The sequence below is a fragment of the Hypanus sabinus genome, chromosome 31, assembly GCF_030144855.1.
Source record: "Hypanus sabinus isolate sHypSab1 chromosome 31, sHypSab1.hap1, whole genome shotgun sequence".
Lineage (NCBI taxonomy): Eukaryota > Metazoa > Chordata > Chondrichthyes > Myliobatiformes > Dasyatidae > Hypanus > Hypanus sabinus.
The window spans coordinates 30,604,723-30,617,503 of record NC_082736.1 but is presented as its reverse complement, the minus strand read 5'-3'; the positions used below and the strand labels follow the sequence as shown (position 1 = coordinate 30,617,503).

Sequence of the window (12,781 nt, the reverse complement as noted above, 5' to 3'; positions counted from 1 at the left end):
GCCCAAGACCCAGGGCTCTGGCACCATCCTCCGGCAGCATCGAGCCAGAGGGCACATTCGAATGCAGGGACCTACGGAGCACAGGAATTCATTCCCGCAGAGAGTGGCAAGCGCCTGGAATTTTCTACCCCAAAGAACTGTGGAGGGTAGATTACAGGGGTGGGGGTACTTAAAGAGGTGTTCGGTGAGTTTTTGAACAATTGGGGAACCGAGGCTATGTGGAACTTTCAGAAGGAGGCGCCAATGCCCAGGATTGGGAAAAAAAGCTGTACGGTCAGGGGCACCAGCTGCCCCACCATCACGGACACTTTCAACAGGCGATGCCCCAAGAAGGCAGCACCCATCGTTGACTCTCTCCAACCAGGAGATGCCTTGGACTCCTTGGAGTTTAGAAGAATGAGGGGGGATCTCAGAAACATTTTGAATGTTGAAAGGCACGGACAGAGTGGACTTGGCAAAGTTGTTTCCCGTGGTGGGGGAGTCTAGTATGAGAGGGCATGACTTAAGGATTGAAGGGCGTTCATTCAGAACAGAGACGCGAAGAAATTTTTTAGCCAGAGGGTGATGAATCTGTGAAATTTGTTGCCACGGGCGGCGGTGGAGGCCAAGTCATTGGGTGTATTTAAGGCAGAGATTGAAAGGTATCTGAGTAGCCAGGGCATCAAAGGTTATGGTGAGAAGGCGGAGGAGTGGGACTGAATGGAAGAATGGATCAGCTCATGATAAAATGGCAGAGCAGACTCGATGGGCCAAATGGCCAACTCCTGCTCTTTTGTCTTGTGCCCTCTTCTCATTACTACCATCAGGGAGGAGGCACAGCAGCCTGAAATAACACACCCTCAACATTTTAGGAGCAGATTCTACCACTCCACCATCAGATTTCTGAAGCCACTCTGTTTTGCAATACTAGCTTTTCTATATTTCCTGTAGAAGAAGAAAGTCCTTAACTTCAAGTGGAGTCATTGAGACACCATCGTGACGGCGTTTTTTTTTAAGCAGGCTTTCTTATTTTTACAAGGCTGAGTTGCTAGCTCGACGCTCAACCCAGCACAGATGGAAAGCGTGCAAGGGGACTGGCTGGATTCGAACTCGGGAGCCTTCGCTCTAAAGTCGGGCGCTGATGCACCACGCCACCAGCCAGCTATTGTAACTTATGGCATTTTGGGAAAAAAAAATGTAATGCACTGCACTGCTGCAGCAAAGCAACAAACTTCACGGCATACGTCAGTGATAATAACCCCCGAATCTGGTTCAGAGGAGTTATGGCCTGGGACAGGTCAGCTGTGATCATATCTAAGGATAGGGCAGGCTTTGTGGGCAGAGTGGCCTACCCTTGCTTTTATTTTCCCCTGGAAAACTGCTGCCCCCCCCCCCCCCGTGTTCACTCGGAAGAAGATAAGTTGCCTTGTGGTCAACTGCCGACTTCTGTGGCACTTGCGAACTATGTCTTTGCGTGGATTTTTACTGATATCTTGTTTACTTGCTATCTTATACGAGCTATGCCTGCTCTGTGTTGTGTGTGTACTGTGTTTTGTACCTTGGCCCTGGAGTAATGCTGTCTCATTTTGGCTGTATTCATGTACGGTTGAATGACCATATAAAAAGGACATTTCATTAAAATATTTTTAAAAATCCAACAGATCCATAACCTCTTGAAAGTGGTGTCACAGTTAGGTAGGGTCATAAAGAGAACTTTTGTTACAGTGGCCTGAAGGCACACAGTCAGTGATTCAGGAACAGCTTCTTCCCCTCTCCCATTCGATTCCTGAATGGACATTGAATGCGTGAACACTACCTCACCTTTTTAATATATAGTACTTCTGGGTTTTTTTTGCACGATTTTTAACATTCAATATACACATACTATAATTGATAGATTTATTTATTCTTCTTCTTCTATACTATGTATTGCATTGAACTGCTGCTGCTAACCATATAACCATTTAACAATTACAGCATGGAAACAGGCCATCTCGGCCCTTCTAGTCCATGCCGAACGCTTACTCTCACCTAGTTCCACCTACCTGCACTCAGCCCATAACCCTCCATTCCTTTCCTGTCCATATACCTATCCAATGTTACTTTAAATGACAATACCGAACCTGCCTCTACCACTTCTACTGGAAGCTCGTTCCACACAGCTACCACTCTCTGAGTAAAGAAATTCCCTCTCATGTTACCCCTAAACTTTTGCCCCTTAACTTCTCAACTTTAAATCTCCCCTACTCTCAATGGAAAAAGCCTATCCCTGTCAACTCTATCTATCCCCCTCATAATTTTAAATACCTCCATTAAGTCCCCCCTCAACCTTCTACGCTCCAAAGAATAAAGACCTAACTTGTTCAACCTTTCTCTGTAACTTAGGTGCTGAAACCCAGGTAACATTCTAGTAAATCTCCTCTGTACTCTCTCTATCAACAAATTTCACTACATATGCCGGTGATAATAAACCTGATTCTGATTCTAAATCATAGCACTGAGAAAGGAGATGGAATGTTATGTTGAAGTTGTATGAGACTTATTTGGAGTATTGTGTGCACGAGGAGGGAGAGGTAATCACTGAGACACACTGGCTTTGTGGAGATGCGATTCCGAGTCAGGGTAAGACTCACAAACAATATTTCCATACCAATCCATGGCTTTCTCAATGCCTTGATTCCCCGAAAGCGCCAAGGCCTTTTCCCTGGAAAAGAAACAGGAGCAACGGATTTAAAATACAGTTCAACCCTCGTCGGTCCAGCTCTGTATTCTGACAACTGATGCCCGTCCCACTCTGATCCATTCCCCCTCACTGGTTTTCTAGCATCGCTTTCCTCTGCAGCCTCACGTTTCCACAGCAATGCAGATCCAGAGACAGGCAGCAGGTCGAAAATAACATACGTGAGCGATGGTAATCCTGATTCTGGTATGGGTCCCTGTTGTGGGAAGAGTGGGAAGGAGACAGGGAGAGGGGAATCAAGGTTGGGAAAAGGGGAAGGGAGCGAGAAGCACTAGACAGACATTCTGTAATGATCAACAAACCAAATGTTTGGAATCAAATGACCTTGCCTGGTATCTCAGGGGTGGGGGTGTGTGTCCCTGCCCCTGGCACTCCTTCTCTGCCACCTGTCCCACATCCCACCCGCAGTGCTCCACCCTCGCCAATCCCAACAGACTTCGTTCCTGCCAGATTTACAAACTCGCTCTCAGCTCCACGTCGACAGGTACAGTACTGTGCAAAGTTCATCCAGCTTACCGAAACTTATCAAAGTTTGGGCACCCTAGCGATATATACATGCCTAAGAATTTTGCACAGATTTGCAGTTGGACAGTTGGAAGGAAGAATTCCAAAAACAAACCGGCACGAGAGGGATGTTCACCTAAATGAAATGCCCCTGCCTTTCCAACTTACGCCCTGTTGCGGGAGAATCCCATCTCCATCATGGAATCCAACGCTGTCATTTCAGCCATCAGCTCCCGTTTGGACGAAAGCAACACTCTGTGAAGTAAAAGAGCCACAAGAGGTTTACCATTTGAATTGGGATTTGACAATGGGTGAGAGAGAGAGTATAGTTGTTCAACCCTGCCTGTGTCATTATTGAAAACTGTCTCCATTTAGTCCTGCTTCATAGACTGCAAACACCTTCCTTTTCAACACACACAAAATGCTGGAGGAACTCCGGAGGTCAGGCAGCATCTATAGATGGGAGTTAACAGTCACCGTTTCTGGGAAGTAGGAACTCCGGAGGTCAGGCAGCATCTATAGATGGAAGTTAACAGTCACCGTTTCTGGGAAGTAGGAACTCCGGAGGTCAGGCAGCATCTATAGATGGGAGTTAACAGTCACCGTTTCTGGGAAGTAGGAACTCCGGAGGTCAGGCAGCATCTATAGATGGGAGTTAACAGTCATCGTTTCTGGGAAGTAGGAACTCTGGAGGTCAGGCAGCATCTATAGATGGGAGTTAACAGTCACCGTTTCTGGGAAGTAGGAACTCCGGAGGTCAGGCAGCATCTATAGATGGAAGTTAACAGTCACCGTTTCTGGGAAGTAGGAACTCCGGAGGTCAGGCAGCATCTATAGATGGGAGTTAACAGTCACCGTTTCTGGGAAGTAGGAACTCCGGAGGTCAGGCAGCATCTATAGATGGGAGTTAACAGTCATCGTTTCTGGGAAGTAGGAACTCTGGAGGTCAGGCAGCATCTATAGATGGGAGTTAACAGTCACCGTTTCTGGGAAGTAGGAACTCCGGAGGTCAGGCAGCATCTATAGATGGGAGTTAACAGTCACCGTTTCTGGGAAGTAGGAACTCCGGAGGTCAGGCAGCATCTATAGATGGAAGTTAACAGTCACCGTTTCTGGGAAGTAGGAACTCCGGAGGTCAGGCAGCATCTATAGATGGGAGTTAACAGTCACCGTTTCTGGGAAGTAGGAACTCCGGAGGTCAGGCAGCATCTATAGATGGGAGTTAACAGTCATCGTTTCTGGGAAGTAGGAACTCTGGAGGTCAGGCAGCATCTATAGATGGGAGTTAACAGTCACCGTTTCTGGGAAGTAGGAACTCCGGAGGTCAGGCAGCATCTATAGATGGGAGTTAACAGTCACCGTTTCTGGGAAGTAGGAACTCCGGAGGTCAGGCAGCATCTATAGATGGGAGTTAACAGTCACCGTTTCTGGGAAGTAGGAACTCCGGAGGTCAGGCAGCATCTATAGATGGAAGTTAACAGTCATCGTTTCTGGGAAGTAGGAACTCCGGAGGTCAGGCAGCATCTATAGATGGAAGTTAACAGTCACCGTTTCTGGGAAGTAGGAACTCCGGAGGTCAGGCAGCATCTATAGATGGAAGTTAACAGTCACCGTTTCTGGGAAGTATAGACCGGTGAGCCTCGCGTCAGTTGTAGGGAAAATGCCCGAGAAAATTCCTAGGGGCAGGAATATATGAGCATTTGGAAACCCACGGCCTAATTAGGGAGAGCCGGCATGGCTTTAGTAAAGTTGGTAAGGCAGCAAATCAAGACATTGAATTCAAAAGTGAGGAGGTTCTGTTGCAAGTTTATAAAACTCTGGTTAGGCCACATCTGGATTATTGCGTACCCTGCTATAGATTATAAACCTCTGTCGAGAGTAGACGGGGAGCACCTGTTTCTCAGAGCTGAAATGTGTAACACCAAAAGGCGTGCAGTGAAGGTGTGAGGGGGTAGGTTCAAGGGGGATGAGAGGGGTAAATTTTTTTTACTCAGAGAGCAGTGGATGCCTGGAACACACTGCCTGGTATGGAGGTGGAGGCAAATACATTAGAGGCTTTTAAGAGATGTTCAGATAGGCACACGGATGTGAGGAAGATGGAGGGATGTGGACATGGTGCAGCGAGGAGAGATTAGTGATTGGGTGTTTTCGATTTTGCTCTCTTTAGCTGGTTCAGCACATCACTGTGGGCCGAATGGCCTGTTCCCATGCTGTACGGTCCTATGTTCTGAGACCCTTCATCAGGTTTGGGCTTCTATGGAGGAGAACAAATAGCCAAAGTTTCCGGGCAAGATGATGAAGGGTCTCAGCCTGAAACATTCCCCTCCATTGATACTGCGTGACCTACTGAGTTCCTCCAGCATTTTTTGTGTGTTGCTTTACATGGCAAGATGTTTTTTCCTTCACAATTACCCCTTCTTTATTACCACCCTCACCTCGCAAAGGATTAAGAACCACCCTCTGCTCCTGCACTGACAGGTTTAGAGCTAAAGAACTTAAGCAAAACAGCAGCAAGACTACACCGTTCAATGTGGTCATCTCTGGCCTCATCTCCTCTTCTTTGATAGCTTCCCCACAATCCCAATCCCTTGATCTTCCTACTTCGTCTTCAGATACTCCCAGCAACCTAGCTGCCACAGAGGCTGTGGAGTTTCTCCACCGTTAGATCTCGTGACCATCTCCCCGCACTCAAAATTCTTCCTCTGGTGGAAGCATCCTGCTCTGTCCCGTCCCCCCCCCCCCCCGGAGATCTCAGGCACTCAGGGGCCACTTTATTCAGTACACCTCATGCAAATACCTAACCAGCCAATCACGTGGCAGCAAGTCAACGCACAAAAGCACGCGGACACGGTCAGGAGGTTCAGTTGTTTATCAGACCGAACATCAGAACGGGGGAACTAATGTGATCTAATGTGGCGAGAGGTCGCAGACTTTCGAGATGCACAGCACGGTAGTGTAGCCGTAAGTGTAATGCTTTGTGGCGCCAGCGATCACTGATCAGGGTTCAATACCCGCCACCGTCTGTAACACTCTCACCATGACCATGTAGGTTTCCTTCCCCTGCAGCTCACTGAAGTGTTTTTTTTTTAATTTTTGCGCCATTCTCTGTAAACTCCAGAGGCTGTGCATGAAAATCGCAGAAGATCAACAGTTTCTGAGATACTCAAGCCACCCCATCTGGCACCAATAAGCATTCCACAGTCAAAGCCACTTCGATCAGTATTTCTTCTCCCATTCTGATGTTCGGCCTGAGCAACAACTGATCCTCTTGGCCATGTGGACGTGCTTTTACAGACTGAGCTGCTGCCACGTGATTGGCTGATGAGATATTTGCATAAACGAGCAGGTTGTAGCCACTGCGTGTGTATTTGCATGTGTTAGAACAAAATGTGCATAAATACAGGTTGAATACCCCTCATTCTAAATTCCAAAATTGGAAAACTTCCAAAATCCGTCTTTTTTTTAAAAAACGCTGACGTGACATCACAACTGGAAAATTCCACTAGGCACTGGGAAGCTTCCCCAGCAACGCACAGCTTTCTGTGCACTGCGGATAATTCCGTGAACTGACCTCACATATGTAATGTATAGAGAAATGTGGCACAAAGCCAGAAGCGAAGCTCTTGATCGCATATTGAAAGAGTGGATTTGTCAGCGGAGTGAACCTATGCTGCTTAACAGAATGCCGATCACGGGGGAAAAAAAATCAAAAATCTATCACGACGAACTGAAATTTGAAGATGGTTGTTTCATGAGCAAAATTGTTCAACATGTTACATAAAACTACACCGCTCCCCCTTCGTATTTACTGTGGAATGGGCAGCTGTTTGAAATCGATGGCAGAAACGAAGCCAATTGCAGCACCGGACCTGGTAACTGAAATATCTCCGACAGTCAGTGGGAGACCCAGCTCCGTCACATCAGACTGTGCTTCAGCCGTAGTCCGACTGTGTGCAAGCTGGATATCCAATGCAAATAGATTTTGCGTTTATGGGTCCTGTCCCCACAGATTATCGGTATATAGATGCAAATATTCCAAAATCTAAACACCTCTGGCCTCAAGCATTTTGGATAAAGGATGCCCAACCTGAACCAGCTTGTATTTTACAATATAAACTGGACTATAAAACGCGATTTAAATTGCTTACAGTGAGGTAAAAGGGGGGGGGGTGGGGGTGCGGGGATGACTAGTACGGTTGACCTGGGGAAGAAACTTCTAAGGTGGCGTGAAGTTTTTTGTTTCAGTAGTACTATAGCACTTTCCAGAACGGGGCTATTGGAAAAGGCGGTTTGCAGGGCGGGGAATGTCCGCAGTAAGTTATCCCGCCCGCTTCTTTGACCTGGACACGCACAGATCCTGCAGCAACAGTACACCTTTTCTGCTGACCTGACTATTCACGATTTGATTTTGTAGATCGTGAGAGCATGTGGCATTTTTCACGGTGAGCTAATGCTGTGAATTCTGGGTGACGTTACACGGTATGGCCTACTGGGATGTGCTGAGCCGGACAGAACGTACAAATGTAAGAAAAAAAGGGGGCAGAAAATTGTTGAATGAGCAAGCTATCTTTTAAAATAAACCATGCATGTTGCTGATGTAAACCACTCCCTTCCTTTGTTTCAGCCACATTCACATTCATCTCGAGAGAATAGAATATGAAAGCAAGAATGCAATGCTGAGGGTTTATAAAGCGCTGGCAAGCAGTTTTTGGGCCCCTTATCGAAGAAAGGATTTGCTGGCATTGCAGAGGGTTCAAACAAGGTCTGCAAGAAAGATAGGAGCTACCATATGATGAGTGTCTGGCCTGGAGTTTAGAAGAATCTCGTTGGAACATACCAATAGGATTAGGAGCCCTCGTGTAATACTCCCGAAAGGTTAATTTACAGGTTGAGTCTGTGGTAGAGAAGGCAAATGCAATGTTGGCATTTAATTCAAGGAGATAATGCTGAGGAAAATCTTCAACTGCTGGAAATCCAAAGCAACACACACACAAAATGCTGGAGGAACTCAGCAGGCCAGGCAGCGTCTTTGGAAAAAAGATACAGACGACATTTGGGGCTGAGGCCCTTCGGTCAGGACCCAGCAGGACTGCCAAAGGGTGTCGCCCCGAAATGTTGACTATACTTTGTCCAACAGATGCTGCCTGGCCTGCTGAGTTCCTCCGGCATTTTGTGTGTGTTGCTGAGATAATGCTGAAGCTTTAGACATTAGTCAGTCCACACTTGGAGTACTGTCAACAGTTTTAGACCCTTATCTCAGAAAAAGATGTGTTGTCATTGGAGGGAGTCTGGGAATGAAGGGGTTAACATATGAGGAGCATTTGGCAGCTTTGGGCCTGTAATCACTGGAATTTAGAAGAATACAGGGGGCAATCTCATTGAAACCCATCGAACGTTGGAAGGACTAGATAGGGTGGATGTGGAGGGGATGTTTCCTATGTTGGGGGTATCCAGAACCAGAGGGCAAAGCCTGAGAACAGAGATCAAGAGGAATTCTTTCAGCCAGGGCGTGGTGAATCTGCGGAATGCTCCGCCACAGTCTGCGGTGGCCAAGTCCGTGGGTGTATTTAAGGCAGAAGTTGATTGTTTCCTGATCAGTCGGGGCATCAAAGGATATGGCGAGAGAGCAGCTGTATGGGGGTGAGTGGGATCCGGGAATGGCAGAGAAGACTCGATGCGCTGAGTGGCCTAACTCGGCTGTTACGCCTAATGGAAAACTGGAAAGTTTAGACAGAGTGGACATGGAGAGGATATGTCCGGGACCAAAGAATAGAACAGTGATTCCTAACCTCTTTTTACTGCCATGCACCCTTACCATTAACTGAGGGGTCCGTGGACCCCAGGGTGGGAACTCCTGGAAGAGTAGGACATCCCTTTAGAGCAGAGATGAGGATGAATTTCTTTAACCAGAGGCTGGTGAATCTGTGGAATTCATTGCCGCGGACAAGCTGTGGAGGCCAAGTCATGGGGTATATTTAAAGTGAAGGTTGATAAATTCTTCTTCATTAAAGCTGTCAAAAGTTACGGAGAGAAGACAAGAGAATGGGGTGGGGGGGGGGGAGAATCAACCGTGAATAGAAAAATGGGACAAATGGCCTAATTTCTTCTCCTATGGCTTCTGGACTTATGAAAATGATGGGCAAGACCACTATTGTCTCTGGTGACGGGGCTCCCATGTTACTCTGGCGGAGTGATGGCTCAGAACAGGCAATTTTTTTTTCAAGTGGAGATGCAAGAGATTGCAGGTACTGGAAATCTGGATCAATCCAGAGAAACTCAGTGACCCAAGTCTATTTTCAGAAGCATGCAGGAAACAGGAGCAGGAGTCGGCCATCTGGCCTGTCGAGTCTGCCCCGCCATTCAATAGGATCACGGCTGATCTGACCATGGACTTATCTCCACCTACCTGCCTTTTCCCCTTAACCCTTAATACCGCTACTAAGCAAACATCTATCCAACCTTGTCTTAAATATATTTACTGCGGTAAATTGGGCAGAAAATTTCACAGATTCACCACTCTCTCGGAAAAGCAGTTCCTCCTCATCTCCGCCTAAAACCTACTCCCCTGAATCTTGAGGCCATGTCGCGCTAGTCTCACGTCCGATGGAGGGAAATAGGACAGCCCACATTTCAGATCAAGCCCCTTCACTTCAAGACACTGAGCAAATCAGAAGTTACGGGGTTAAGAATTAGGGGGCTCTGGCAAGACTTGTGGGACAATGGGCATAAGGAGAGACACTTTTACAGAATACATAAACCTGTTGCGTTGATGGGAGAAGGGAGCAAAACAAGGAGGGAAGGAATTATATTGACTCATCTTAGAATCTGCAATACTACGCTTAATTATTCCTTACATCTTGTGGAAAACATCACACTGGGTTGAGAGAAATCAAATGCAGGCTCCACCACTATCTTTAATGTTTTCATTTAAAAATTTTATAAGTTATGGGAGTGACTTTAAATTAATCCACTGTATTGTCTTTCATTTCTTACAATCTATGGGGCTTTTTGGGGTAATTTGGGTTTTCATTTGACAAAGAACTAGTAGGGGTTTCCTTCCCCAATGCTCTACAGCACACTCCAGTCCAGTTGGTGGTGGCAATCACCTGTAAGTAGGACTGTCAAACACCATTAAAAGCCAGAAGACCCGTCATCAGCAACGCACATAAAATGCTGGAGGAACTCAACAGGCCAGGCAGCGTCTACGGGAAAGGGTAACCTGTCGACGTTTCGGGCCAAGACCTTTTAGCAGGACGGGAGAAAGTGAAATGGGGGGGGGGGGGGAGGGGTGAAGTAAGGAGCTGATTGGTAAGAGAGATAGAGGGCTGGAGAAGGGGGATTCTAATAGGAGAGGACGGAAGGCCGTGCAAGAAAGAGAAGATGGAGAAGCAGCAGATGGAAGAGATGGGCAGGCAAGGAGAGGGAAAGGGGGATGGGGAATGGTCGGGGGGGGGGGGGGGGGGACATTACCAGAAGTTTGAGAAATCGATGTTCATGCCATCAGGTCGGAGGCTACCCAGACGGAATACCAGGCGTTGCCCCACCAACCTGAGTGTGGCGTCGTCGCGACAGCAGATGAGGCCGTGGACTGACATGGGAACGCCTCATCGGTCCTGATGGAAGCCCTGCTGGAGGTCTCGACTCAAAATGGTGACTGTACGTCTCCCTCCGTAGGTGCTGCCTGACCTGCCGAGCCCCTCCAGTGTTCTGTGCGCATTTATTTATACATTTCCAAGTCAGGATGCTGTGGAACACGAGAAGGTCCCAAGCTCCTGATACCCTTGACCTCCAGAACAGAGGTTATGGGTCTGGGATGTGTGTTTGAGAGTAACCTGGGTGAGCAAGGACAGTGTAAAAGACGCAACATGTCAAGCAGAATTGGGCCATTCTGCCCATCGAGTCTCTTCCGCCAGGCCATCAATGCTCATTTACCTTCCCCCTCAACCTCTATTCTCTTGATATCTACCCATAAACTTTGACACACTTACTAATCAGGAACATGTCAACTTCTAACCCTTTCCTCCCACACATTCATCCATTCTATCATCCACGTACCTACCTAAAAGTCTCTTAGATGTCCTTAATGTATCAGCCTCTACCACCATCCCTGGCCGACCATCCCACACACCTATCACCATGTTAAAAAAGAACCTACATCTGACATTGCCCCCAAACCTCCACATCATTCCTCCAAATACCTTAAATTTATGCTCCCAATCCCCTGTATAAGCCATTTCCACCCTGGGGAAAAAAGTTCTGGCTGTCCACACTTTCTATGCCTCTCATCAAGTCAGCTCTCATCCTCCTTCTCGCCAAAGAGAAAAGCCCTCGCTGGCTCAACCTCTCCTCGTAAAATGTGCTCTCCAATCCAGGCAGCGTCCTGGTGAATCTCCTCTGCACCCTCTCTAATCCAGGCAGCGTCCTGGTGAATCTCCTCTGCACCCTCTCTAATCCAGGCAGCGTCCTGGTGAATCTCCCTCTGCACCCTCTCTAATCCAGGCAGCGTCCTGGTGAATCTCCCTCTGCACCCTCCCTAATCCAGGCAGCGTCCTGGTGAATCTCCTCTGCACCCTCTCTAATCCAGGCAGCATCCTGGTGAAACTCCTCTGCACTCTCTCTAATCCAGGCAGCATCCTGGTGAATCTCCTCTGCACCCTCTCTAATCTAGGTGCCATCCTGGTGAATCTCCTCTGCACACTCTCTAATCCAGGCAGCATCCTGGTGAATCTCCTCTGCACCCTCTCTAATCCAGACAGCATCCTGGTGAATCTCCTCTGCACCCTCTCTAATCCAGGCAGCGTCCTGGTGAATCTCCTCTGCACCTTCTCTAATCCAGGCAGGGTCCTGGTGAATCTCCTCTGCACCCTCTCTAATCTAGGTGCCATCCTGGTGAATCTCCTCTGCACACTCTCTAATCCAGGCAGCATCCTGGTGAATCTCCTCTGCACCCTCTCTAATCCAGACAGCATCCTGGTGAATCTCCTCTGCACCCTCTCTAATCCAGGCAGCGTCCTGGTGAATCTCCTCTGCACCTTCTCTAATCCAGGCAGGGTCCTGGTGAATCTCCTCTGCACCCTCTCTAATCTAGGTGCCATCCTGGTGAATCTCCTCTGCACACTCTCTAATCCAGGCAGCATCCTGGTGAATCTCCTCTGCACCCTCTCTAATCCAGACAGCATCCTGGTGAATCTCCTCTGCACCCTCTCTAATCCAGACAGCCTCCTGGTGAATCTCCTCTGCACCCTCTCTAATCCAGGCAGCGTCCTGGTGAATCTCCTCTGCACCTTCTCTAATCCAGGCAGGGTCCTGGTGAATCTCCTCTGCACCCTCTCTAATCCAGGCAGCGTCCTGGTGAATCTCCTTCGCACCCTCCCTAATCCAGGCAGCATCCTGGTGAATCTCCTCTGCACCCTCCCTAATCCAGGCAGAATCCTGGTGAATCTCCTCTGCACCCTCTCTAATCCAGGCAACGCCTTGGTGAATCTCCTCTGCAACCTCTCTTATCCAGGCAGCATCCTGGTGAATCTCCCTCTGCACCCTCTCTAATCCAGGCAGCAT

General features: G+C 48.0%; 1 protein-coding gene across 2 annotated transcripts in view; it reads right to left on the bottom strand.

Moving 5' to 3' along the window:
* ubxn1 (UBX domain protein 1) overlaps window positions 1-12,781 on the bottom strand; it is a 42,963-nt gene that overhangs the window by 26,837 nt on the left and 3,345 nt on the right. Inside the window, exons 2-3 of one of the 2 annotated variants that reach the window (XM_059955305.1) lie at window positions 3,392-3,478; window positions 2,630-2,683 (exon numbers count right to left, since the gene is read on the bottom strand). In XM_059955305.1, the coding sequence (XP_059811288.1) occupies window positions 2,630-2,683; window positions 3,392-3,450 (113 nt within the window). In that variant the 5' untranslated portion in view covers window positions 3,451-3,478. The remainder of the gene's footprint in view (window positions 1-2,629; window positions 2,684-3,391; window positions 3,479-12,781) is intronic. The other variant, XM_059955306.1, reaches the window with a different exon arrangement.